Source organism: Lagopus leucura, unplaced genomic scaffold (genome assembly GCF_019238085.1).
Source record: "Lagopus leucura isolate 7727_CA_CO unplaced genomic scaffold, USGS_WTPT01 Super-Scaffold_1, whole genome shotgun sequence".
NCBI lineage: Eukaryota > Metazoa > Chordata > Aves > Galliformes > Phasianidae > Lagopus > Lagopus leucura.
The window spans coordinates 5,248,743-5,276,663 of NW_024962250.1; the positions used below are offsets into that span (position 1 = coordinate 5,248,743).

The 27,921-nt window shown below is 44.0% G+C and overlaps 1 protein-coding gene across 4 annotated transcripts in view; it reads left to right on the top strand.

The window, feature by feature from the left end:
* Window positions 1-21,588, top strand: part of TSPAN18 (tetraspanin 18) — a 99,537-nt gene extending 77,949 nt beyond the window's left edge. For 3 of the 4 annotated variants that reach the window (XM_042880746.1, XM_042880810.1, XM_042880968.1), the window contains 7 exons: window positions 5,196-5,287; window positions 6,052-6,246; window positions 11,231-11,305; window positions 16,645-16,743; window positions 17,996-18,172; window positions 20,507-20,590; window positions 21,202-21,588. In XM_042880746.1, the coding sequence (XP_042736680.1) occupies window positions 5,225-5,287; window positions 6,052-6,246; window positions 11,231-11,305; window positions 16,645-16,743; window positions 17,996-18,172; window positions 20,507-20,590; window positions 21,202-21,249 (741 nt within the window). In that variant the 5' untranslated portion in view covers window positions 5,196-5,224 and the 3' untranslated portion in view covers window positions 21,250-21,588. Of the gene's footprint in view, window positions 1-487; window positions 568-5,195; window positions 5,288-6,051; window positions 6,247-11,230; window positions 11,306-16,644; window positions 16,744-17,995; window positions 18,173-20,506; window positions 20,591-21,201 lie in introns of all 4 variants that reach the window. The other variant, XM_042880886.1, reaches the window with a different exon arrangement.
* Window positions 21,589-27,921: the final 6,333 nt, after the last annotated feature.

A 27,921-nucleotide genomic window follows, 5' to 3' on the forward strand; every position in this document is an offset into this window, starting at 1 on the left:
TGCTCCCAGACAGTGAGAGAAAACTGTTTGCTCAGCTTTGTGCAGGAGGTGGCTGGGGAAGCACCCAGCATCTCTGACCATTGCTCCTCATGAGCCTCCTGGAAACACATCCCATCTCCCTTCCTCTGCCTTTTCCATTTTCCCAGTAAATGGGCTGTAAAGTCACAGCAGATTAAAGTTTGTCTAAACCTCCTATAAAATATTGAAAGCGCAGCTGTGATTAATCTAGTGCTGTTGTGGTATGAGGTGCATACATAACGGCACTACGGATTTACGTGTGGTCTGTGGGCATTAAAAACACCCCAAAGGTTGTTAAAGAGATTCTGAGGAATCAGATCCTTGCTGGGTATTAAAAGCTCTTCATTAGTGCTAATGTACACTAAATTAAGGTGGTTAATTAAGGCGATGGTCTGTTTTAATAAGTTATGTATTTAACATGACTGAATTTTATTGACTTCTGCAGTAATTGTGTATTTTTCTCTTCCAGGCGACAGAGAAAAATATGGGGCGCATAGGCAATTAAAGACTAGAAAAGACAGTGTGCTTCAAGTCCTGAGATTTGCTAAGGTGAAGCTTGCTTATAGTTCCGTTTTTCTGCATCTCAAATGCTCTCTCTGTTTCTGTCAGGGCTGATTTGATGTAGCTGTAGTGTGCAGGAGTGGAATAAGAAATGCACAGTTCACCTGCTGTCAGGTGAAGTCACCTGTGAGGTGTAGCACAGCAGGTCATCCCCCTTCAGTCTCCTAGTTATAAATCTGCCCTTATCTCTGTTCTATCAAGAGCAATACTCTGTTTACTGGAAGGGAACCATCTGTTAGACAAGGTCTTTTAGCAGAACTCAACTACTTTTGTTTAAAAGGAGTTAGATACTGCTTGCCAGTGGTGAGCATAGAAATCCTCATGGAAGAAGGATACACTTTGAAGGCAGGCAAGCAAGCTGCGCCAAATTTCCAGGCCTTCAAGCTAAGAGGCATGTTGCCATGTTGCTGAGGAAAGGATGCAGTGGAGTGAAGCCAAACCGTGGCAGTCCTTCACCACTGGTGAACCTGAGAGCTTCTGAGATGTTTCTAGTGACATATCCACTGGGACAGTCCCTGGGAATTGATTCACTGACATGGAAGAGAGCCTGGTCCATGTTTTCTAATTCCTTTAAGGGCTGTCTGGCAATGAATCTGGAGAGCTTCAGCAAATATATCTTCTATTAGTTGGTTGCATTGTGTGTGAACATGGGGAAGGTGTAAGTTAGCACCATTTGCTCCTCAAGCTGTTGGCTAATATTTTGTACAGCAGATACAGATACAGTTCTGATACAGCAGAACTGCCCAGGAGACTGGGGAGTCTCAGTCCTTGGAGGTACTCAGGACTTAACAAAATGTGACCCTGAGCACTCTGCTCAAATTTTTAGTCTTGGATTAAACCTTGAAATTGGCCCAGACTGGGGGCAGCGGGTGTTTTATTCGGTGGCATCCAGAGATCATATCAAACCTACATTTTTCAGTGAGTCTGTCTTCATGATAAAGGTGAGAGTGCAATTGAAGTGAAACTACAGGTTTCAGTCCAGTGTGAAAGTGATGAGGGAGTAGAGGAGAATGTCAGTGGTATCAAGGAGAAGCGTGTAAGCAGTTTTTGGGAGAGTGGTTGAGCAGCTGCCTTTAGATATGTGAAGTTCAAGGTATAGCTTCAAGGCGTGCAAAAATGAATGCCAGAAGGAAGGAAACAAATGGTGGCTGGAGAACAAAAAATTGCATCGCCTTGAAAACCTGGACTGTATTCCTAACTGATGAGAGCAGCTGGGGTATGTTTCATGGCCATGCTGCTGGGGTGTTTTAGACTCCTCATCATTTTCCAAGATAAAATTTGTATTAGGGGGAAATTGTTGAATAAGCTGCCTAAGAGAAAGTGGAACATTTATAGCTACATTTCAGACAAAAACAAATGTGTCTCATATGTCTCACAGATCTGAGATGGGACAAGCCAGGGAAAGCATCTGTCTGCCGCTGTCTTCTGCAGTTCTGACTGTTAATGTTTGCTTAGCATTAAATGTCTCTTGCAGAGGAGAACTTAATCTCTCACAAATTTGAGGCCTGTAGAAGGGGAGAGAAGATATTTTTAAAGGGTAGATTAGGATGTATGCGTTCAGATTTTATCTCACTTGTACCAGTGTGCAGCAGGAGTAACAAAAAATTTATTTGTTGTGTGTGTGGCTGAGAAGTGGGTAGGAATGCATCTCTTGGGTCAGGATTGCCCTTTCGTGTCAGTTATTTTCTTGCAGCTTGTGATTAGTGACTTCATGTAAAATGGTCTAATAATTACATTAGTTGCAAGGAATATTATTTGCATTTTGCTTGAGTTTGTTTGTAAATAATGTTAGTTATAGACTATTCCAAGTCTAAAGCACTATGCATATGTGAGCAAGATGGTAATATATTTCAGGTTTGTTGGAGTGCTTCCACTCTTACTTGAAATGGTTTTAAGTCTTGTGTAAGAAATCAGATCATGCTTTTGGTTAATGTCCCCTGTCACCCAGATGGTGAGTATTCATGTGCTGTTTGGGGACCCATGTGCCCAGACAGGGTGCATCGTGCTGCTCTGTGCAGGTGTCCCCAGGCTGTAGGTATTGAGGCAGTCACTTAAGGTTGTATTTATTTGTTGCTCTGCTGTGTGAAGCCTGGTAATTTTTGAAATTACAAATCTGAGCCCAGCAACAGCACTGGTAAAAATTTATGACAAACAAGGGAGCCCTCACTAGTCAAAGCCAAGTGTGTATTTGTTTCTAATGCTCCCATATGACTGTGACTGCATGACCACACCAGCACTGGCAGTCATGTTCGGAAGACCTCATTCGGAACATGTTTAGTCACCTTTCCTAATTCATACCTAGAAAACATTTTAACATACCCAGTATGGAGAGGAGCAATGCAAGAAATGGTAGCTTGTCTTTGAAAAGACACATGAATCAGAGCTGTTCCAAGGGAGCTCATCTTACAGAGGAAGCAGACCCAGACATGGATAGTGAATCAAGGCAGGAATGTGATTTATCAACCCTGCAAAGTGGCAGGACAGGGTAAGACTCAGAAGTTGCTGTTATCTAGTGTGGTGTCTCTGCAGTGAGATGAGTGTGTGTGACACAAAGTAACACAATACAGCTGAATTAGTTTCCTATTTATCTTTTTTTTTTTTTTTCGCTTTTTCTGCCTATGATATAGATTAAATGTGAGCACTCAAGGCAGCAGGACTTAGAAGTTTCTCTGATAATTTTCAGGCTGTGGCTGCTAGAGTGAGATTTAGCTCTCCTTGTTTCACTGGAGCATAATCTTTGTGTGATGGTGGGGACATTTGGGTGTCACTAATTCTGAAGCTCTTGAAGTATCTCTATCTTCTCTTCTTTCTGGAATATTGGCAGATGTGGCTTTAAACCCTCAGGAAGATGTGGGCATCTATTCCAGGCCCAAGTAAGAGCTCTGTGCCCCACTTCATCTCCTGCATTCACAGCTAGGCTATGAGTCTGTCTGGGTAGAAGAGTTAGATGTAGGAGGTAAAAGGAAACAAATGTTGAAGAGGAATATATTGCCTTGGTTCTCAGGTTCCAATAAGGTGGATTGTAGAACTGGCTTTTTGGATGTATTGAGGATTCCTCTCACAAAGGGGCTCCCTGAACAGCCCCAGGCCAGCAAAGGCACACTGTAGTGCTGCCCAGGAAAGCTCAGGTGCTGTGGAGGAGCAGTTATACATGTGCTTCATAGTCTACAGCGGCTTCTGAATTGCTCTCTATCTGTTTTGCCACTGGGAAGGAACTGCGTTGATTTTTAAACCAAGAAAAAGAAGTCAAGCAAACACACACAATGTGAATCTGACTGTTTACCTCAGCATCCTCTTGCTGGGAGACTTGAAGTCTTCTCACCCCTCTGGTTAAAGAAGAGCAGTTTCCACGGCCATAGAGGGAAGGACAGCACCCCAAAGTTTCTGTGGCTTAACAATAACAACTGTTATTTCTATTGGTTTTTTTTTTTCCTTTCAATTGGATTGTAGAGTGCTTCATTAGCAGCATATAATCAGATGTGGGTACATGTCTACTTTGGGAATGACATTCTCTGTAGTGTAAGGGGAGGAGATGGGCTAAGAAGCACAGGAGCTTTGGGCGGGCTTCTCCAGAGAGCTTATCAAAATTATGCTTCTGTTTGCATATGTATGCTTCCTTCTGTACAAGGTGCAGTGAATTCATTAACTTCTGTTTCAGTGAAAATTTTACTATTTTATGAATGCGTTTGTACTTGTAGGGTGATGGGAGGTGAAATTACTTTTTGGAAGATGCAGCCACTTCATTAAACAGCAAATTTTTGGGGACAGGAACTTTCTTCCAATGCAACTTCACCTGGTCAAACTTAGTAGCTGCTCTTCCAATACAAATACTGTCCTAAGCCCTTCTATGGTCTGAATTAGACCATATCGAGATTCAAAACGGACATTTTTTTTCCTGTGATTAAAAGCTTGCCAGCTTTGATCCACAGGCTCTGCCTCAAAAGACTTGTGCAGGATGCAGTTTGAATAACAGGACTTCAGCAGCCCACTAACATGTCACATTGCATGACAAGGAGGGGTGTGCCCCAGTGTGTGGAACTGAGCTGAGGATGGCCTCCTCAAGCCCTCTTTCTTTCACACACCACAGTCATTCTCAGTGTCTGAGCGTTTTCCTGAAAATATTCTCCGTTCACGTGGCTTCATTCCGTAAGGGAGGCTTGTATGGAGCCAGCTGTCCAAGATGCATGTTTGACTAGCCGATGGGCACAGCTTCTGGCTCCTGTGTCAGTACAGCTTTCTTCCTTGATTTGAAATATCCAGGTGTGTTCAGTGTTTCTTCAACTTGACAGACCTCAGGGACTAGAAAAAAATAAAATAAAATAAAACCAGCCATCATTTGCAGACATTTTTTTTCCCCCAGCATTTCACCCTGCAAGCAACGCCAAAGCTTTCTTTCAACCTTTCTATTTGCATTCCCCTCTACACCTGGAAGAATGCAAAGGGAATTAGCAGTGATCATTATCTCTTATTAGCCTGAGCTTTGGTACTCTGTTCAGGTAAAAAATGAGCACTTCTGTATAATGAACTCTACAGGGTCTGGAGGGAATAGACATGGAAATAGGGCTGTGTCATTCAAATAAAATTGAGTGTGCTAAAATAGTTTTGGTGTTTTGCAGGAAGAGTTGGATCAAGTGGCCTGAAGACCATGGAGGGAGACTGTCTGAGCTGCATGAAGTACCTGATGTTTCTTTTCAATTTTTTTATATTTGTAAGTATTTGGAATCTCTTGATTCTTTCTTTTTCCAGCAGCCAACAGAATAGGCTATAATTCAGTGAAGTTACCACAAAAGATCCCTCAGCTTTGCGCTAGCAATCACCAAGGATATTAATTTATGGCATCTGAAGGTGTTAAGACATTGAGTAAGGCAGCCCAGTGGCCACTGCTGTCTGCATTAAGGTTGTCCTTGACAAGAAAGACAAAGTAGGAAAGCTGTAGCTTATATTCATGGTCTGTCCTTGAATAGCAGAAGAAATTGTTTTCTAGTCCTGGGTGCCCTGCTGAGGTTTTTGCTAGCAAACAGAGATTTTTCTACCACATTCCTGGTGACCCATGTTGCTCTTGTCTTTGAAGGGTAGGAGCACCCAGCCATCCTGCCCCAACTGGGGCAAAGTGCCACTGTGGTGGAGAGGGTTCCCCTGTGCCTCTTCACTGGGCCATCCCCTGCAGATGTGGCAGACTCAAGACTCAGTCTTTCAAGCACTGGGCAGAGAATCAAAAGTTGGTAGAGCGAAGTGTTAAGAAAGAAAAGATGCTTTTGCTGCTGATGTTTCATTGAGTGAGCAAGAAATGCTGAGAGCAGCGTAACAGCATGTCAGCAGTCACCTGCTCAGCAGAGAATGTTTGCCACAGAAACAGATTTTCCAAAACACCTTTGATTAAAAGATACTGATGAAACCAGCATTCCTGCAGCAGCTGTTAATGTTGACCTGTCTCCTCCTTTCCCCCTCTTTCCTCTCATTGTGCTGTGACAGCTGGGAGGAGCATGCCTGCTAGGAGTTGGGATCTGGGTCATCGTGGATCCAACAGGTTTTCGAGAGATCGTGGCTGCCAACCCTCTGCTCTTCACAGGAGCATACATCATGCTGGCTATGGGAGCAATGCTCTTTCTGCTGGGTTTCCTTGGCTGCTGCGGTGCCATCCGTGAGAACAAATGTCTCCTACTTTTTGTAAGTGTCCTTGGACTTTATTAGCCTTTTGGTGCTCCCCAAGAATGGGGTGACTCTTAATCTAGATAAGTGATGCTGCAATTAGTGCATGAATGGGTGTCTATTTTTGCAGCCATTGTTCCCTTAGATATTAAGTACACTTAGAACACTTTTACAGACAGCTGGAAGTACAGGGAATTTGCTTCCTTCCTGAACCAGGCTTGAGTCTTGTGAGTCTGAATCTGGGGTTGTATTTTAACTTTGTCAAGCTTTGTCTCAAAAACATATAGAAAGTGATCAAAACCTGGATACTTTTCATATTAAAACCATTAGCTCCACTTGTAGATTAATTTCTTACTGGTTCACAACAGAGCAGAGAGAACATATAGAGTGAAGCATCTATGTAATGAGGCCCCACAGCAAAAATGCCCAGCTCTGAACTTGGATGATGTCCTTGTGTTTCAGCTCTCAATAGGTAGTTGATCCTTCATGCAACCTGGTCTGCTCCTGAAATGAACCAGGTTTGTTCTTTTCAGGCAATTTTCCACCCAAGGAGTTAAATTTCATTCCTTCTAGTCATTAGATAACACTTAAAATCAGTTTTTCTGACCCCTGCCTTAAGTTCTGATACTGCAGGGTTTCCAGCCATTATCTATTTGCAGAAAACATTATCAGTTATGTGTTAAAACACAAAGCTCAGTGGTTTTGTCAAAGGTGGCCTTTTGTTTCTTCCTCAGGATCTGCAAGTTTGTTCTTATTTATTTTTGTGTAAATGTTGATCTTACACTATTCTGTTATGATTCTGTCTTGCACAGCTGCTTCACAGTAAAAAAGAGGCTTGTATCTTAGCAGAACAGGAAAGTCCACTTTCTTAAAAACAAAGCTATTTTTTTTCCTAGAGTTCAGCCTGGCTCCACTGAAGTGAATTCTCTGTAGCACGTGGCTTGCCCACCCCTAGACTTTATAACCAGCATGTGAGAGCCCCTCTCTGGAAGCCTTTGTGGATAGGATCGCTAGTGAATCATCTGAGAAGTAAATAAGAAAGTTCAATATATCACCTGTCAAGTCAGGGAAACCTGCCAAAAGGAGCCTCACAAAATGTGAAGAATCAGGCCCAGTGAGCCTGAGTTTACTCAGAGCCTAACATAATCAGATTAAGAAACTAAAAGTTATATTTGATGAAAAGTATTGGTTACAAGTGAATGTGAGAGAGAGATTTTGAGTTTGGACCACATAAGCAGCATACAGATAGAGGACACGGCTGGAAGAGGGGACTTCTGTGCTGTACTTTCCTGACATAGCATCACTGAGGTCAATAGTTACTTGAATATTCCTCCCAGTGTTTTATTTTTGCTCCAGTGCATTCAAACTTGTGGCTATTATTTCTAACTCATAGAAATTGTTCTGAGCCCCGCTGCTTTATTTATTTAGTTTTGTTATTATTTTATTATATACTTGGAATCTGAGACTTCAATGGGCATGAGATAATACCTGGAACTAGCAGGAACTCTGAAAGTAATCACTGGATGAGGAATTAGCATTCCAGCTTCTGACGTCAAAGTCAGCTCCCATAACCTGTCATCCGGTGTCCAACAGCGGCAAAGCACTTGCACAGTGATCTGTGCTGATGCCAAGTGAGAAGAGATATTTTACTAATTTCTGTTTTTTGGGAGGCCAGACCAGCTGACATTAAAATGCACAGAAGATCTGTGCAACCAGAAGTCTAATGGGAGTATTTTAGACATAGAAAGGGCAAACTATTCATGAGCGAATGCCAGTGAGACTGGGAGCTCGCTTGCAGAACTGAGAACGTTTGGCTTTAGAGGTGGTACTTAGGGAGAAGTTGCCTGATCAAATCAAGTCCTCTTACAAAGCTGTTAAAGAATTCATGAGCCAGGGCTGCTTGAGTGAGATTTCACAGTGATGCATAATATATATGTGAAGCTTTTGGTTCAAATATAAATAAAGGATAGAAGGGACAAGACAGATGCACACATACATGTTCTCTAGGTTCTGACTTCTGTATTTACAGTGTCTTTTATTTTACATTAAGCTGCTTGTCTTTTGGAAAGAAAGAACAACAACCCACACTCACCACCACCACCAACAAAAAATCCTTGTGAAACCCAGCATGCTGCATTAAGCACAAGGCTGTGAAATGTTTCTAGATTTTCCAGCATTTGGATGTGGCTCACAAAATACAACAAAGGTGGGCCTGAAAATTCAGGATTGGCTTTATTCTGGGTTGTCCTAAAGACCCTATGGCTGTAAAAGAACACTGTAGAAATCAGAATCCAGAGTGCTACTGAGTGTACAAAACAAAATGTGTGCACATGTTTTTATTTTGCCACAGGAGACTGAATTCAGGTTCGCAAAAGAAGTCTGTGTTAGCTTGATTTGGCTTAGCTGTGAGGGTGGATGTCCTTTTTTGCACTCTTGTAATACAGATACTGCAGCCTCTACAGCTTTCCAACATGAAAACACAAGTCCTTTGCATTTAAAGGCAATGACTGCTCATTCTGCAACAACTGAAGCTGGAACAGTAGGTGTGTTGTAGGAAAGAAATGTGAAACATTGACTTGTGGAAGCTTGTGACAATTGTGGAGCTGTCACCAAGACAGGATTTTTATCCACAACAGGAGATCCCATTTCTAAGGATGATGTTCAGACCCTCACGTTGGATGAGTAGGGTGCCTTTACACAAGTGCCCAGTCTCAGGCATGGGCTTGTATGTGAAGCTGCTGTGTCCCATACACTGCGTTGACCAGTTGGCTGTCCAGAGTGCTCGTATTTCAGTAATTGCTTAATTTAATTCTGTGAGGCAAGACATAATAAGCAGATGCTGTGTTGCCTTAAAATGCAGAGTGAGAGCAAGTTCTAAGACACGGATGATCCATCTCTTTTTTTCTCATCACCTCCAGTGTCTGCTTCTGTGTTTTCTACAGTAACTATTTTTCAGATCTGTAATGCACAATGTAAGTGTGTATCAGTTTGGGAATGATAATGAGCCTTATCAGAGGTAATCTGGAGATGGCTGCTTATACTTCTGCACAGACCTGAGCTGGAGCTCGTATGAACTGTATCTTCCAGCAATCAGTAAATGAAATGCAATTAGCAAGGTGATGAGATTAATCACTTGATCACCACCTTAGACCTCTTAGTGGCTATGCTGAGATCCCTTGATGGATGATGATGTGGATTTGCAAAGTATGGTTCATCCTCATCACTTGCTCTTTGCCCTCCTGTGGTGAAATTAAAAACAAAATAGTCTCTGAGCAGGAAAAATAGAAGCTGCATGTAAAAGTCTGGCAGTAAGAATAAATTATAGAATTAACTAGTTCAACTAGTTAACTAGTGAAGCAACAGCATTCTGTTAGCAGCCCTCTCCGTGTGACTTGCCTTGTTTGTCATTTGAGCCTGGGATCCTTTTCTTTTGTTTCCATTGCAGAGACAGAAAGACAAATGGGACAGGTTAGTGCATGCACTTTTCCAGTGGGGAAAAATCACTTACAGCTCTGGTAATTGACACCAAAAGAACACTTTCTCATTCCAATTTGGTAGTAGGAATTTTCTCTCCATTACCAAAGTACACGGTGCATGGCATTCCATACGTTGTTTATAAATCATTGCTTGGGGACCTTAAATAGCAATTCTGGCCCCATCTGCCTTCCTTCTGTTTCAGAAAGACCCTCAATAGCCTTTTTATGCAGAAAAAAAAATCAAGATCTCTTTTGTGTTTATTTCTGCTGGTTGTTTCAATCACTTGTACCGTGTGTTTGTTACCTTCCATGTGAAGTAGTCTTACTGGGTTCCCTATTCACATGGTACCAAAACCCAAAGTCATTTCCAAACTGCCACTCAGACTGCTAAAATCATGTTAGCCTGTGGTCTAAATCTTGGAATCCTTACGTTTCTCAATTGATAATGTCTTTGTATGACCATAGCATCATAAAAACGCCCATTTTGAGGAACTGTAAGTCTGAACTAACTTAGTGCTTTGTTTCCAGAAGCGAAAATTAGAAATGCTGTTTCAGGAGAACGTGTGAGCCTTACCACTTTCTGCTCTGTTCCCCTCAGTGTTCCTCTGCATCAACAATTGCTGTTTGAAGGATGCTAGAGAACACATCCCTGCCTGTTTCTTGTAGTGTTTGTTGTGGACTGAAGTGAGGCATCAGTGTAACTTAGGATCAGTCCTAAAGACAGACTGAAACGTGAGCTCTCTCTTTTCTTCTCCTGGGAGATTTGTTCCCTTCAACACTGTTTTCTTCTCCAAACTGTACTTCAAGTTGTGGATCAGCTTTCTGTGCTGCCTTTGGGACCCCCGCATTTGGCTGTGGCTTTTCTCAGTGTGGTTTCTCAGGGGTACCATATCAGCATGCAGTTATATCGTTTCATAGCAGCTGAGTAACTAAGGTACCCCGTGCAACCCCATTGTGTGGAAGGGGATACTTCTAACCAAGGCTAATTTTGCCTTGAGATAAGCTCTAAAAAGATTCCATTTTTTGTCCCAGGTATTTCAGTGTATGTCCCACTACCTTTTTCCAAACACAAAATGAGCCGTGGTTATATTACAGTGAAGCTTTTTATGACTGTGATGAGCGAAGATGTACATATATATGTGTATGCATGGTATGGGTTACCTACATCATTTCCCCTTGCTGTGTCAGGACAGTTCAGTCCTATATGAGCATCTACACAATCGTATAACATTTTCCATCAAACTAGGCTTTACTGTTTTAACTTGGTGCCGATTCATCAGGGGACACTAGTGGCCACTTTACACATTAGAACATGGCAGAACATGCTGTGAGCTCTCATGTCCTGTGGCAGGGTCAGAGGATGGACTGCCCCAGGTTATTGTCATAGGTTTTTTTTTCATTATTTTTTCCATCTCTGTGGTAAAACTTGTAAAAGCTTGTGTTCCTACTGCCTAATGTACTCTTGTAATGAAATGTCTCTCTGTTTCTCTCCCCTCCCGCCCCCCCCCCCATTTTCTTTCTTCTAGTTCTTCATGTTTATTTTGTTAATCTTCCTGGCGGAGCTTTCAGCTGCAATTCTGGCTTTTATCTTCAGAGAAAATGTAAGTATCCTATGGTGGGCAGGCTCTGAGCCCTAGTGGGATTGTACCCAGCTGGAGGATGGCATTAGTGCCTGATTCATTTCACTGTAACTGTTTCAAATACCAACAAACCTGCTTCCTTACTACTTGCGGTCTGCAGAACTGCCAGCAATGCTAGTTAGGCTGGTATGTGCAAGGTGGATGCTTTATGTACGAGGGATATATATGTTGTGGGACTACTTAAATCCTGAAGACTTTAGTCTTCTCGATTCTTTCACAGCCAAACCAGCTGCACATTCCATCAGGGGAAAGTTTTGCAATAATGCCACACTAAGGTTAAAAGCAACTATTTTCTTTTTGCAATATAGCATGTGTTTAGTATTAATATTAATAGTGAAACCTCCTGTTTCCCCAGCAGAACCAATGCTTCCTCTGTCTGCAGTGCAGAAACTCTCTTGGGCACTGTCTAATATTTCTTCTTGAATTTTCATGTTCTGATAGTTGCCAGATTCCTTTCAATTCTGCCTGCAAGATATGCCTCCCCTCCTGCTCTGACTGAGTCTCCCCTGGCCCTTCTGGAGTCCATTCAGAGTTCTTTTTCATGTAGCCTTGCTCACAGATTTCGAGTCCTTCTCTGCACAGCTTCATATGATGTAGCCTTTTTCTACACTGCTGCTGAGCATGTTATTAAGTGCCCATCATCCCTCTCCTATGTTAGCAGTAAGCTTGGTCTCATGTTTCTCAGACATGCAAGAGTTTGTGGCTTTTGACCAAAAACAGGACAACAAGCACACAAAGAGGAGCTGGGCTGAACAAGGCTTATCCTTCTCAAGGCAGCTCACTTCTGAAATGTGACTCTGAGTGATGGCTGTGAAAAGACATCAGTTAGTAACAGTGGTCACTGGTGACTGTTAGTTTTTATTTTGTTTGTTTGGTGCCTGCCACTAGTTAGGGAGCTTTTAGCACCTTACCCATGCTGATCATCACAGAAATGTAACGTGAGCAAAGGAGGACTTTGTAAAACAGTGATAACAGTGGTAACATTTTCTTGAGCCAAGATACACTTCTAGTTTTTTCATATAAAGAGATTTTGATAAGCAAAGAATTAAGAATTATGAAGCTCACAATGAAGTGGTGTGCTGTTGTGTGGTGAGATAGTCTGGGAAAAGGTGGCAGGAGGAATTTTTCCCCTCTTCTTCCCCTCCCCCCCTTATTTCCTTCTTTTTTTTTTTGCCCTTTTTGTTCCCAAAAGTCAGTGGTCTTTTGTCTTTGCCTCGGATTTGAAGAGTTGGGAAAGAGTAGCACTTGGTGCACAGTGTGGGAACTCCATTACAGCTCAGGCTTTGAGGTTGTGCCTTTGTGGGAGTAGCTACAGCGCTGTAAGTAGATTTCAGCACGGGAGGTCTGGTGTGCTCTGGTCATTACAGCTCTGCTGTTAGGAGGTTTTAGGGGATTCCTCTGTTACAGCACGAGCAGCAGACCGCACACATAGGAAGTCTGTGTGCAGCACTGCCCTGCAGACCCAGGTACAGTGTTTGTGGAGGAGGTATAAGCAATCCCAGTGAGTGATATGTGGGGAACTTAGAGCAGGAGTGAGAAACTGGACAGGCACAATTCTTCCTGTATGTGGAGTGGCTGTGCCTTCTTCCCTCAGCCACAAGGATCCTGAAAAGCCTTGTGTTCTTCCAGTACCATGGTGACCATGGGATATGTGACAATGTGATGCTCACAGATAAGGCCACAGTGGTTATTCTAGACTTCTGTGACATCTGGTGATGCTTTGTGAGTCAAAACCTGAAGGAGAACAAAATATTTTATCTTTCCTGAGCTTATCTCCTTGTTTGCGTCACCAGCTTCCCACCCTGTCAGAATGACTGACAGGAAGGGCAGAAAAGAGAGAAATGAAGGATGTCAGAATCCCAGCAGTTGGAGATGTCTCTATTCAGAAGTTAAACTCAGTCTGAAAATTCTTGTGGTTTGTCTTCTCTTAAAGGTTTCTTCTGTACAAAGTCTTGCTTTGCTGTTGCTATGTGTTTTGGTGATGGCTCCTCTGGCTTGGTAACTACTAAGAACTAACGTTGTAATTGCTGGGTTGGTGTGAGGCTTGATGGCTGGACAGAATGTCTGTGGGGACGAAGGGTTGAACTTTCCATCCTTCCACGACCACAGAAGGTCAGGATCAGATGTGCTTTTCTCTTCCCTGTGTAATGACTTATTTTCAAAGCTTGCAGTGGTAAGTGCACATTTAGGCAACCTACATTTTCTGTAGAGCTGCCGGATGCTTTCCCATCGTGGTCATTGCACCAGTCCCTATGGCTTTGGCCACACAGGGTGTATAAAGTGAGACAAAAGGGATACGCTCTGTTTGCTTTCCAGATGATGGTTGGTGCAGCTTTCTCTTGTGTAGTTTTACATGCAAACTAGCTCCCAACACTCAGAAGAGTTAAATTATTAATAGCTGTGGGAGTAAGAGGAATTAAGACACAGAAGGGAGGAAAGAGATGTTTTCTGCAGAGATTGGACATGAGAGGAAAAGTTGGTGAAGCACAGCGTGGTGGCGAGGTGAGTGAAAGTGATGTTAGCAGTGATGAGCTAATATGCCATGCAAGACCTCTGGGACTCCCACATTATTGCTTTAAAGCAGTCTCTGAAGAGGAAGACTGTGGTTAATTGAATGTGGGAGTACCAGAGTTTCTCTTCCTTCACAAAGAAAATTTGGGGCAGCAGAGAACCCTGTTTTTCAACAACACTGGTTATCTCAGTCTCTATAAATAATGTGAACAACAGAGAGGCATCGCTTAGAGTCCATGGAAAAGAGATTCGACTTCTATTCAGGATTTGGTCTCCATGTGCCAGAGGAGTGGAGGGGAAGAGCTGTGGAGGGTGCTGGACTTTTTTTCAGGCCTTCGGTGTGACAGAGCTAATGACCACACCTGAACTTTGTGTGGCTGAGATCAATTCTCTTCAAAATGTGTTTGTGCTTGAATGACTGTGTCCATCTGAGAGATTTGGTGAATTGCATTAGCAAGCAAGAAAGCACAGGGTGATAGGGACACGTGAGTCCAGTGGCAGGGCTCTGAACAGACTCAGAATGTTTGCATTTTCATCTTTGGTTTTGACACTTGAAATACAAGTCGCTTTGGTTTCTGATAGCTCTGTTTCCTCAGACATGGGGGAAAACTAAAGAAAACGCACAGTCTGTCCCTAGGTTGACATGGGTAAGGTCTATCTTACTGACTTTTGTCCCACTTCGTCAGCAGTTTACCTTTGCTGATTGATTCTTAACTTTTTTTCTGAACATCACGTCCTCAGGACAAACAATTTAAGAGCAGCAAAATGGAATCAGTTATTTCCCTGGCAGACATGCTTTTCCAGAGCTAGGCTTTGTTTTGGGCCAAGTCTCGTAAAAATCACACACAAACTCTGAACAATTTCCTCTGGGATTGCTGCTGTCAAAATAAAGGTTTCACTTTATATTTAAATGACTCTTTTGTTTTAGACCCAGCCAAAGGCAGCCGGCTGGGATTATTACCAACTGTAATATCAGTTTCAAAGCCTGCGCTTCAGAAACAGACAAGCATCAGAAAAATGTGCTGCTGTCTCTGCAGGAGAGGATGCTGGGTGGGTGAAGTATGCTCTGAGAGGGAAGGAAAGGAGAAGACCGAGGGCAGGTTTCAGCATCTTCAAACCTAGGGCACCAGATTCCCAAGGGAAAATGCCAGTCCTTCAGTCCTTTCTGATTCCCTGGTATTTTAATGTTGAAAAGAAAAAAAGAAAAATTAAAAACTTAAAAATCTGTCTCATAAAAGTGATTTAGGAACTTAGCGGCCCATCTAATTAAAAAGTAATGAGATTTAGCTCCCTGTGCCATTCAAGTCTTTGTGACTACCCAGTATTGATGCAGTCATTAAATTTTGCCTTTGTATCTGCAAAAGAGAAATCAATATGAAGTGGTATTCTGGCTCTTTTAAAGAATCACAGCAGCCTTATTGGCTTTCCTTGAGGTTTGTGGTATAGTTACAAAAGAAATGGTCAAGTTTGTGCTTGTGCTTTTGTGCCCACCCATACGTCTCATACATATGTATGTGTATGTATTTCACATTGTGTATCAAGAACTTGAAACCAACTTGTAGCAGTTTGTGTTAGTGCATATGCAATGCTTTGTGAACAACAGGAAAGAAAAAAAAAAAAAAGGCTCTTTCTCAGGCAGCTTAATTCTCAGTCCAGCAAATACATAACACAGGAATAATGCTATATCCAGCAGAGTCCAATCCCTTTCACCCAAGCTTTGTGCTGGTGTAGAGGTGCCTGTGTGGACCACAAATCAGAAGGTATTTTAGACAAGGGACCACACAACTCAGGGCCTACTGGGAACATGGAGAGGGGGATGTCTTGAAGTTTTCATCCTGAAGTGATAGAGAGGGCACAAGGTTGAATCAAAGTACTCAATTTAACAGGACTTTTAAGTTTGCATGGTTATTGGTCCTCCAGAGAGCAATCCTGCATAAATGTATTTTCAAGGTGTCTAACTGTTTCAGGAGTCTCTGAGCAGAGATGTTGGTTTGTTTTTTCTATTTTACAATAAATGCAAGCAGGAGTAAATTAAATTCCATTAGTTTTTATCGTTGACCTTAGGAAAAAAAATGTTTAAATTATCTAAAATTGGAAATATAAAGAGGGTTTTTTTCTTCGTGTGTGGGTGAGTTTAGATACTCCAAAGCATTGTGAGGGAAACAATCTCTTCTCTGATTTGTGAGTTGACTTGAACATTTTGCATTCATTCCACGTGTTTTAATTCCTTTTCCTTCCAAGGAAATTTAGTGTTTGGGCTTCATTCTGCTTTCTCACACATGGAAGTAAATTCAGAGTTCCCCTGACATTAGTTAGAAGTTAACTGGTTTGAAATGAAAGTGAGGGGAAAAATCATGTCTTGATTGCAGACTTCAGGAAGCATAGTAAGTTAAGCTACTATTTGGGCTTGGACTTCAAGATCTTTCTAAAATCTACTTTAGTCATTTCAACTTATGGAACACTTTCAAATACTCAATATTAAAAAAAAAGAAGCAAACAATACCCATCAACCTTTAAATGTATACATTAGCTTGCAAATATAGATATAATTCGCTCCCTGATGTTTAATGAGCAGTTTTATTGAACAAGTACCAAACACCCTGGGCACAGCAATGGTTCAGCCAGTGGCTTTTCCCATGTTTCTCCTCCGAGGTCTGCATAAAAGAACAAAACCACACCAATCAAATCAACCAATGCCCAGTATTCACAACAGGGAGGTTTGAGAAGTGCTTGAAAGAGAGATGTTGGCAGTAACCCTCTGCATTCCCACTTGTCTCTGTGTGTTTCAGCTGACGAGAGAGTTTTTCACCAAGGAGCTGAAGAAGCATTACGTGAGGAACAATGACACAGATGTCTTCTCCTCCACCTGGAATTCTGTTATGATCACAGTAAGTCAGGCCATGCTGGTCCTACGCTACGGATGGTCAGCTGCCATTCATGCTGAGCTCAGCCAACACCTCCTGGCTCTTCCTGGCAATGGTGGGAGAGAGGTGACCGTTCATTGGCAGCCAGGTTTTCCCACAACTAACTGCTCCTGTTGCTGAGAGTAACACTCACAATGACTATCACCCACTGTGGTTTGCCAGTGCTCAAGGATTTGAGCTGACTGACTATGCCCAATTCTAGAACTGGATACAGAAAGCTCTGAAGCTGCCTGTAATGGGCCAGAATCTCCATGCATTCGCCCTAGACACATCACTTTTGAGACTACTTCAAAACCATTCCCAGCCAACAGCAGCCAGAACAGGTGCTAATTAATGGCTTCTTATTACCTCCTGGGAAATGAGATTGTAGGTGACAGATGAGGCAGGAATAGCTTAACAGAATATTTTCAGTGTGTAAACAGTCACCATTGAAGTTGTGTTTGTTGTTATGGATCTAAGCAGCTGGACTGAAGATCAGCTGAGTTGCTGGCATTGGAATTTTTCTTATCTACTACAAACTGTTTGTGCCTGCCTGCTGCAGAAAGTTGTGTGTGCTTGTGTTTGCATGTACACCTGTGAACTTTGTGCCTGGCACAGCCCACATCGTAGCTGTTCAGGAGTGGAAGAGTAGGATGTCAGATTCTGCAAACTAAAAGTCATTTTTAATCTTTAAAGAAAAAGATGACTGCTGCCCTTCATGCTGATTCAGGACTTCAGTAAAGACATTTCCTTTTGGTGGCTGAAAGGAGACAGAGTATGACTTGAATCCTTAAAAAGGCCCTGACTTGAATCCTAAAAAGAGAATTTTCTTGAATTGCCTAGCAGTGCCTTTGAGCAGAGCAGTCCTGGTCATTAGCTCTGGGGAGAATGAGCACTCAGAGCCTGGATTGCACCGCTGGCTCTTTTACAGACTTGCTGGGTGATCTCAGGCGGGTCATTCTGGATGCACTCCAAAGTCCTGTGTAGTTCATGGCAATATTCCCAATGGTACCTTAGAGTCTACTTTGTGACATGGGAACAGTGGGACTTTATAAAAAGAGGCTTTGATGAAACAGAAGCTCCAAGGTACAAGTGCAATCCGCTTCCTTGGAAACAACAGTTGTTTTGTCTCTGCTTTGACTAAAGCTTTGATCCCTGCAAAAATAGGTCTTTGGAAGATGTCTGGTATCTCCTTTGAGGCCAAAGTGTAAACTCTGTCTTTCTTTCTTCTCCCCAGTTTGCCTGCTGTGGAGTGAACGGACCAGAAGATTTTGACGCTGTCCCTCCATTCCCACACTTGTTGGAAGAGGCTATACCAGAGGCTTGTTGCCAGCGAAAGCTCCAGAGCCGAGAAGGGATGATTGTTAACAGGCAAGCCTGCCTCCGAGGCAGCGAGAAATTTCAGAACCGGCAGGTAGGGGCAGCCAGATGGCTGGAGAAAGGGCTTCCCAGCAGGGATGGCTGTGGTTGCCATGGGTTACCTACCCATGAAAGTGGCAGGTTATGCTGTTCTGACTGTAGCTGAGGATGTAACTGCACTTACACTGTTAACAACTTTTGAAGTCACGGACATGTGATACTATAAATCCCCTTTCATTCTGTGTACCGTTAAGTCTGCTGTGCTGTATCAGCAGAAATTGATTTTCGCAGGGGTTTAAGAGGTGGAATAGAAGTTTTATGTCAAGTTTTACTGTGGCTTTAAAGGTTAGTATTGTCTGACAAGTTAACTGACAAGCCATTGCAGGTCAGTGAGGATGGGATAGAATTTGCTCTTACTGGCTGCTGCAGGAGCTCCACTTTAGTTCACAAAGGCTCCTCATCAATACTATATTCAACCAAGAGATTGAGGTTTGAACAGCCACAAAAAAAATTGTGTGTATTTCCCAAGAAAGAGGTGTGTTGGAAATCTGTGTTTTTCTGCCCTTTCACAATTTAGAGTAGAAAGAGTGCATTTCTTTGGACAGGTCTCTTGACTTGGCAATTCTTCTCTATGCTAGACTGGAAAAAGGCAACTCAGAGTAAATTCACTGACATTGATACTACCAGCACCCAAGTTTCCTTACGTTTTCCCCAGTACCTGAAGTTTCAGAAATTTTCTAGCAAAGATCTTGACTGTGTTTATTGCAGCCTTCGCGAGCCAGCTGAACTCTCTACTGACTTGTATGTACAAGCCTTTTCTCTCCGTGCTAACTAGCAGTCCTGTTTTCAGCACTTGATAGCAGATTGTGAAAGAGAGTAAAGGAGTTTGGAAGCAGCGGGTGAGCTGTTCCTTGTCAGACAGCTGGAAACAGTTGGCAAAGGCACGCTGGGTGAGAGATCATAGCAGACAGCGCCGTACTGCATCTGCCAGGTCTGATTGCCATGAATTGATGGGGAGAAGTGAGAGAGAAGAAAAGATGACAAACAGCAGGGAGGGGGGAAAGAAATGCGTTCTGAGAAACAGGGATATAAAGCAGATTAAAATTTTTGCTTTCCTTAAGTGGTGATACTGAAGCCTCCCATTTCTATGGGAAGAGATGTTTTTCTGTGAGCCTTTGTCCTGCATTGTGGCAGTGGGAGAAATTGTGTGCACAGCAAATGTCACCAAGCACAGTGAGGCATTTATATAAAATGGGAGATGCTCCCAAAGAACTGATGGCTGTATTCAAGCATTGCTGGAGCAAAGTCAGGCTGCTGGGACAGTCCTTGCCACATCTGTACTCAGTATTGTTTTCAGCCTGCTGAGCAGGGCATGCTGAAAGTTGGGTTAAGGCTGCAGTTCTAGCAAGCACCCAGACATCTTGTTGCTGGGCTGGATGTTTTTTTCCTGAAAATTGGGCTGACAACACAACAGGAGCAGAGCCTCATGATGACAAGAGTGCTGCTGCCTCAGTCATCTTCATTCCCTGGGTTTGTAGCATGAATGAGTCTTCTCTTTCCCTTGCTTTCTCCTGGTTGCTTCACTCCTAGTGAGCAGAGTCTGACATCACTATGTAACTGTCATTGCCATCTCTGCATTTCAGATATTTTCCTTTTAGGTGAAAAGAAAAAATCAGGTGATTGAGACATCCCAGATAAATGGATGGGACTTGTGTATTTTTAGTGAGCAGGAGAGGTGCATTTTTCATTAGGCAAAATTCAGTCTACTTTTCTCTTTATGTATGACCTATTGTCAGAAATTTGCTAGTGGGTTGGAATTTTAGGCTGAGAAGTGAGGATTTTAGGGAGAAATAAGGCCAGGATAAGCTGGTGATTTCCTGAAACACCGAAAACTTTGCAGAGTGTCTCCATGCTCTTAAATTGTATAAGCAATAAGAAATTACATTAAAGCCAATGGTAGCTGTGCTGCATAAATGGAAGTATTGTAGTAGAGCATGGCCCCGAATTCTTCATGACATCAATTCTCCCATATCCAGAAGAGCAGGTGTTCATCCATGCGCCTGCAGAGGGAAGGGTCAAAGAAAAGGTCCCAGTGTGTGAAATAGCTGCTGGCTGTGACTGAATTACAAGTGAAGAATCTCCTGCCTTGGCTTTAAATAAATAGCCTGTATCCCCAGTCTGCCACAGCTGCCTGTCATGTGCCCAGAGGGCCCTTTTCTTTGTGCTTAGTCTCTTCCCTTTGCAGAGGGAATGCCTCTCTCCTGCTGCTCCTCTCTGTCCTGCAAGAAGTCACGGTTCCTCCTGCTCAGTGAGGGCTTGGGGGGCTGTGCTGAGGGAACAACTCCTTGTGTTGCTCATGTGGTATCTCACTGTGTTCTGTCCCTCCTAGGGCTGCTACACTGTGATCCTGAACTCCTTTGAGACCTACGTGTATCTTGCAGGAGCCCTGGCCATCGGAGTGCTGGCCATTGAGGTACTGTTGTTTGATCATAAAAGCAGTGTTGGTGGATGTCCAGCAGCGAGACAGGGAGCTGCTCCTGCAGAGTGCTAGCAGGTTATCCACTTGTGGTTTTAATCGCCTAGAAAGAGGCGGGCACTTGGTCCCTTGCCACAAGAGGCAGGGAAATAATCTCTGTCATGAGCCTGCAGTGCCGCCTTGTGTTGGCCATGGCACAGAGTTTGCAGCCGTGGTACTTTGGCCACAGAGGCTTTGGGAACCTCACTGTGTGCCCCAGGGCATGATTCTTATTCCCATTACAGCTGCATCTCAGCAAGCTGACTCCTATGGTTAATGTGCTCAAACTCTGCCTTTGCTTTAAGAATTTCAGTTTAGAGACTGACATTGTACTGGGCTAGGGGCATCTCCATTATCATCCCACATTAGCTCTTTGGTGGTGTTCCAGTGGAACAGGGTTGCCCCACAAAGATGTTAGTCCTGGAGAGACGCTGGGTGCTTTCCCCAGTGCCCGTATTGTGAAAAGGAGAGGCAGCCCCCACGAAGGCCCCCCTGCATCATTCTTCTGGAAAATGTAGCCGTTTCTTACCGTTCAACATTTTATTTCTTCCCTCTTCTTCCCCCCTTAGCTGTTTGCCATGATTTTTGCCATGTGTCTCTTCCGAGGGATCCAGTAAGAGGCACCCTGCGGACCACCACATTCCTAACATTGGAATGATGCTTGGAAGAAAGAAGGAATATCAGACGAAACACAACCTGAAAACACATGAGAAACTTTATTTTTTTTAACAAAATGGGATAGGGGGGAAAAATGGAGGGGAAAAAAAAAAAAAAGAGGGCTGTAATATATGAATGACCAAAAGGATTGTACTTCAGGGGCTGGAACTTTGAGGTGATGTGCACTACACTGTACACCGGAGCCTTGCCCAGAGCCACCCACGGCAGCTGTGGAGCAGGAGCCCAGTGCAGCCACTTATGCTATGGACAGATGGAGCCTATGGGGAGGAATGGGAGGACAAGCACAGCTGTCCCTCTCACCTGTCAGTGCAAAGCAGTGCCTACCATCCGCAGCTTCATCGTGATTTAGACAGCAAAGGACTGAAGAACAGCAACCCAGGGGCAGCAAGGTTGCATCAGGCAGCGACGTTGGCCAAAGTATGGAAACCCACCTGGGCAGTCCCGACAAGTGGTGCTGGCAGCTCATCTAAGAAACAGGCAATCATTGCTTGTGTGATTCCGGCTATAATTCCCAGCCACAGAGTGAAAACACACATTCTTCCTTGTACGTAAGTTTTGCCCCTATTGCCTGAAACTTGTCAGAGAAGTCAAACACTTCGGGCAGTCTGGCTTTTCTCTGGAGCCCTAAATGGGGGCAGAGTGGTCTCACTTAAACATGGGACTCATCCAGGGCTGGCTGATGGTCAACAGTTTGGGGCCTGCCTTTCTGATTTTTCCTTTTTTGTTCAGTGTTACTGGGAAGGAAAAAAAAAAGAGCAAGTTGTTCCCTGCTGTGTTCCCATTCCCTGGGAAAAATGATGACTCTGGTCAAGAATAGCTAATTCTGCTGCCTTCCTGAAAGGGGAAGCAATAGTGTTTAACACTTGTCAGCCTTTGCCTTTCACTTCATCCTTGCAAAAAAACACTCTGTGGTGGTGTTATTAGTATATGAGGGCTGCTCTGAAAGTAAAGCCTCCTATTGTATTATATTTGCCCACAAAGTCAGAGGCGGATGTTGGTAGTATGGCAGTAGTGGTTGAACCTTCCCATCAATATCCCATTACATGCCATTGCTATACATCAGATGGCAGGAGAAGGGGCAGTTTGACAGAATGGTGTCAGACATGCCAGTGCTATGAAACAAAGGCGTGTCATAGAATTCATCCTTGTGGAAAAACATGGCACCCGTTGACATTCATCAACTTGCTGAATGTTTCTGAAGACCAAACAGTGGATGTGAGCACAGTGAGGTGCTGGGTGGTGCATTTCAGCAGTGGCGACAGTGGGACACCTCCACTGGTGCAGATATTTATGAGCGTGGCATGCAGGCTCTTGTTCATTGCTAGTGAAGGTGCACGGCTAATGGTAATGATTATGTTGAAAAGTAGTGACTTGTAGCTGAGAATTTGCTCTATCAAATACTGTTATTGTGCTCTTTGTTGTAGTTTCCATGGAAATAAATAGGAGGCATTACTTTTGGAGCAACCTATGTATATTTGCAGTGGATTCTTATAAGCTTTACTGCTCCAGCAGGATTTCCAGGCATAGTACACGATGAGCCTGAGGTTCATCAGCCACTCCCATGCTGTTTACCTTATGCTGTCTGTGGTCTCCTTTCTGCTCTGGGGATTTCCCCTGAGGCTTTCCCACGGGCTCATAGCAGAAGCATCAAGTCAGGATTGTTCTTGCCTGCCTGTTGAGAGCGTTTCCTCCCTTAAGATAGTTTGATGTTTTGCTGATTGTTATCTACTTAATCATTTGGAAATGAACTTGAGAAACATGCCCAAGACTGGATGTTGGTCAGAGATATTAAGGTGGAGCTGAGGTCCCAGGCAGGATCTGGGAGCATTCGGTGCGCAGCTGCTGTGACTACTCCAGCTGCTTCTCCAGTGTTTGTGGTCATTGACAAAAACAGGTCACTGGTTTCTATCCTCTGGAAGCCTCAGCCCCTGTTGGCTTTGTCATTCCTCTGGTTGCTCCCTGACTCCAAACTCGCTTTGTCTGGAGGAGGATGGCAGGGGCTACCTTTTTCTGTTTAGCTTACATCTTTTTATAGTCTTAGATTAAGGAGCACTTTTATATAGGATTAAACCAGTCCATCCAAAAGCGGTAGCCACTGCCAAGGAAGGAAAGGGGGACGAAGGCAGCAGTGAGGAGCCAAGCAGCAGCCTCCTGCCCTGGCTTGGCAGCAACAGGTATCTTACACCATGGGGTCTGTGTCCGCCATGCGGATGCAAGTGAATGGATGTGCAGGCTGCAAGGCAGGAAGGAAAGCAGAAGAAAGAGTGGTCCATAATAAACAAAGATCTTGGCTAAATATCCTGGCTGGAGAATTGGGATACAAAGGAATTGGAAAGAGGCCATAAAGCTTTTCCAGGCTTCACTTGAGAAAAGCAGGATAAAGCTGGGGCAGGTAGAGCAGCAGCCCACCTGCACTGTGTCAGCATATTCCAGCAGGAGAGTGAGGCCAGGATTGCTGAGTGGCCTCAGATGTTGCATTAAACTTTATGGAAAGCTTTTCTGAGTGGTTTCCCTCTGGACCTGTATTTAATGATGCATTTTAGCATTAAATTCTGGCCTGTCGTTTAATGAAGGAAAACAGTTTTGCTAGCCAAAACCAGCAGTATTTTCACTAAATAGCAGGTGCTGCTCTTAAGATAGGAAAAGTCTGTTGCATCTGCTGGTCTTGCAGGAATGGGGCACTGCACCGGAGCCAAACTCAGAGGCAAGGAAGCGTAACTGTTCTACCTCTGCTTCAGGAGCTGGTGTCAGTGGCTGTTCTGATAGAGCCACTGGCAGGGGAAGAACGACCCCATGAGCAGAGATGGCAATTTGGATAGAGGTGAGCAAGAGAAGCAGAAATACTTCAGAAGATTGAGGTAGGATTGCTGCAGGCTTATTTCTCTTTGGCTTTCCCAGTTCTGTACTGTTTTCTTTAGTTTTAGCTCACATCCTCTCTCTATCTATCACTTGTCCCTATACCTTCAAAAGACCCTTTATTCTTCTAGTGTTCTGGTCTTTGTGCAGTTGTTTCCCCTCTCTTAGCTTCTCTGATCCTCCACCGCTCTTTTCTGGATTAAGACCTCAATTCTCTGCAGCTGTGCCATTGGGAGCACAGCTTAAAGTCACCGCAAAGGCCAGGCAGCACATTTAAATGAGAAATGGAGATCGTTGTAGAGATAAGGGCAAGTCTGAGAGTACCTGTGGAAGTAGGCAACGGGCAGAAGGAGTCGATTCCAGGGGCAGTTAATGAACAAGGGAGCACAGAAGGCAGACTCCTGTTGTATGGCAAAGTGTGTCAATTTGTTGTTTTTGTCCGATGGTAATGTGGCCACCCCCTCTGTTGTACAGTAGTTTTTCTCTTTTCAGAGTAGGCAGGAGAAGCAGCTGTATTTTTGTATTTGTTTTTAGCAGCTCTGGTGAATCTGGGGGCTCAAGCTGCAGTCGCTGCTGGCTGCAGAGCAGAGGGGGCTGTGGCTGCCGTGCAGTGAGCACAGCCTATGCACCTTGGGGGGAATAGTGGAGAGCAGCCCCCCATCCTGCCCCCAGCTGTTATTTAATGCTCAAATGACCGTCGCAAATGCCTGGGGAAAGGGCTGCGTGTGAAATAATGATGTTGGAAATCTATTTTAAAAGAAAAACCTGTAAATGTTCTTTTTATTAGATAGTGGAGCTAATTTATCCTGTATTCCCTACTGTAATGCTTTTTTATATTGAAAGGAATTTTTTTTGGTAATATAAAGCAGAACACAAGGCTGAAACACTCCACGGTTTTTGTGTGCGTTTCTTAAAAAAAAAAAAAAAAAAAAAAAAGTAAAAAATAAAAGAAAGATATTGTGACAGTGAAGTGAAACAGCTTTAATTTTCACTATTTGCTTGGTGTTAAGTACAGTCACTTTCTTACCAAAGGAAAAAGAATAAAGTCAGTTACAGCAGCCAAAATGAGGTATAAACTCAAGTGTCCCATTCTCCCCTTCCCCCCAAGTAAAAACCCTTGACCAGAAAGAATTGGCCAGCTTAGGACAGACAGACAGACAGCCTCTCTTTTGTCACCAGCTCCAGTTTGCCAGATGGTGGTTAGGCGTAAATAAGGCGATGCAGAGAGTTCCGTAAATGTAAGCTTTCTTCACCCTCAAAAGCGAGGGCTCGAGGAATGCAAGGCTTTGGTTCTCCCCCATGGAACAGGGTCAGTCCTGCCTGTGCCTGCTCAGAGCACAGCCCTTGGAGAGCATGGCCTGCAGCCCTGCCTGGCGCTACATACATGCAAGCAGGTGAACTGCAAACTGTCCCTGGAGAGATGACGTCAGTCCAAAGCTTTTCTCACACTTTAACAGATAAGGAAACTGAGGCCAACAGAGATCTTCTCTCAGCACATCAGAGCCTGAAGTGATGCCTCAGGCTTTTGATCCCAAGTTATGTACTCAGCTGTCACCTGCAGCCATGATCCCAGCGCTGCTATCCTTAGAGATGCAGTACAAAAGCTTCAGCATTCCCTTCCCTTTTTCCCCCCAGTCTTTATCGCTGAAGACAAACAACCACAGTTGTTTTCTGGCAGCACTGCAGGTAGACATCAAATGTCAAAACCAGAAGTGGCTCACTGTTCTAAGTCCTGAAGAGACAACAAGGAACTAAAGAAGAATCTGACCTCATTTGATGTAAAGCTCCCATTGGAGAGCTTTCACGGTGCCCCTATCTTCTTTAACCATCAAGAAGTTCTAAGAAAGCTGCTCTCACATACATAGTGCACTGACTCGTTTCTCTCACCAGCTAGTTGGCATTTCCAGGTACCCTGATCAGGCAGCCAGCCACAGCCCCAAAGTCACAACACAACTAAGATCCTCAGTCTGCTGCCAAAGTGAAGGGGAGAGGACAGCATGAAGAAGGCCCTCCATTTCCTCTTCTGTAAGATTGCTCTTAGCTTGGTCAGTTTTACTTGTGTTTTTTTTTTTTTTCCCTAGAACTGCTATTTCCCACCCCCTAAACCCAACAATCAGTCTGTGTATACATTCACGTGACCCCAAAACACAAAGACTCACGCTTCACTTACCTATACCAACAACTGCAGCTGCAGCACTGGGCTGCATGCACTGTGCTGCCCATGCGGCCAGTGTGCAAGGTGGGAGCAGCAGCCATGGCTGCTGCCTTCTAGCTCTGCTGCCAGCTCTGTGCTGCCCTCAGGGTTGCATGTCATCATTTCTTGCCTCACAGGGAGATGATCTCCCTTTCAGAGCCTAACACTTCCACCTGAACAGGAAGGCTTCTCTTAAATAGAAATTTTAGTTGCTCACTATCCTGTTTTGGACTTGTTGAAAGCAGCTTGGCAGAGTAGGAAGCTCCAGCATTCAGCCTGCTGCTGGATGTTGCCTCTGCCTTGGATTAATTTGTAGGAAAAAGTTGCAGTGTTTCCTGGTTCAGCTACTCCCAATGTTCTTACCTGACACTTTGCATGGCCAACACATGCATCACATCCAGTGTTCCAACACCAAGGCAGCTGCTTCTAAATGCCCACAACACAAAAACACCATACAGTAACTACCTGCTAGCTTCTTCTAACTCTATGAAGGTACCAGACAGCAAACAGCTGTAGCTCCCTGTCTCACCAGTGATCTGAGGTCTGCTGGTCACACAAGCACTGTTTGTGTAGGCATCCTTCTACTGGGACTTTGGGATGTCAGCTCAGTTCCAGGGCTCACTTTGATCCTGCCAGCAGTAGCCCATTAAGTCCGTATCCTGTTGCAGCCCTTCTGGCTTCAGTCCCACAGAGAACAATGCAGCCTCCAGCTGTGGACAAGGATAACCTACAAGGAAAGCACTAAGAAGTTGGGCACCCAGTGCTGTTAAGCCCAGGATATGTAGGAGAAACTGGCCAGTGAACTCTACAGAACATTCAGTCCTTTGCTAATTGACAGTAATGCCTTCATATGCTGCTCCACCTGTGCTGTTCTTTGTAGCAGTTGAACAGTATCCTAAGCACCTCAGTGGGACAAGCTTTGGTCCGACAAGCTCACTGCTTTCTCAACAGACTCCAGTTCCCACTTAACTGAAGCCACATCCCCTCTGCCTCACAGTCACCACTACCAAAACTACTGCAAAGCTGCTGCTGTAAAAAGTGTTCTGGGATGAAGGAGACAGGATGCTGGCCTAGGAACATCATGAAACATCCCAACCAAAGGGATGTTTCTGCTTAACAGGCTTTTTTCAGTAGTTTCCTTTACTTCTCACCTAGTATAGTTCAAGCTGTGCCACTGTTCCCAGTGCTGTCCCTACATGGGGAACAAGCAAGGAGCTTCTTTCACTGCCTCTCCTGCCAAGCTTTGCAAGCACCCAGTGCAAAAATAAAACCAGGACTAGCATCTCCAGCAGCAAGGGAAGAACAGCTGTCTGCAAACTCAGCAGCACTGACCCCCAACAAGCTTCCATCCAGACAAGCAGTCAGCACGTGCTAACAGGGACATGGGCCAGGCACACGAGGATGCATGCCAAGAGGCACATGTGAGACTCACCAAAGAGAGCAGACGAGTCCTTCACTGGACAGAGATTTGGTTTCTTGTTTTGTGCTTTGTTTAAGGGTTTCAGAGCCTGTGATCCCATCAGCCAGTTCTCCAGGAACCTGGCTCCTTTCCCTGAGCCCA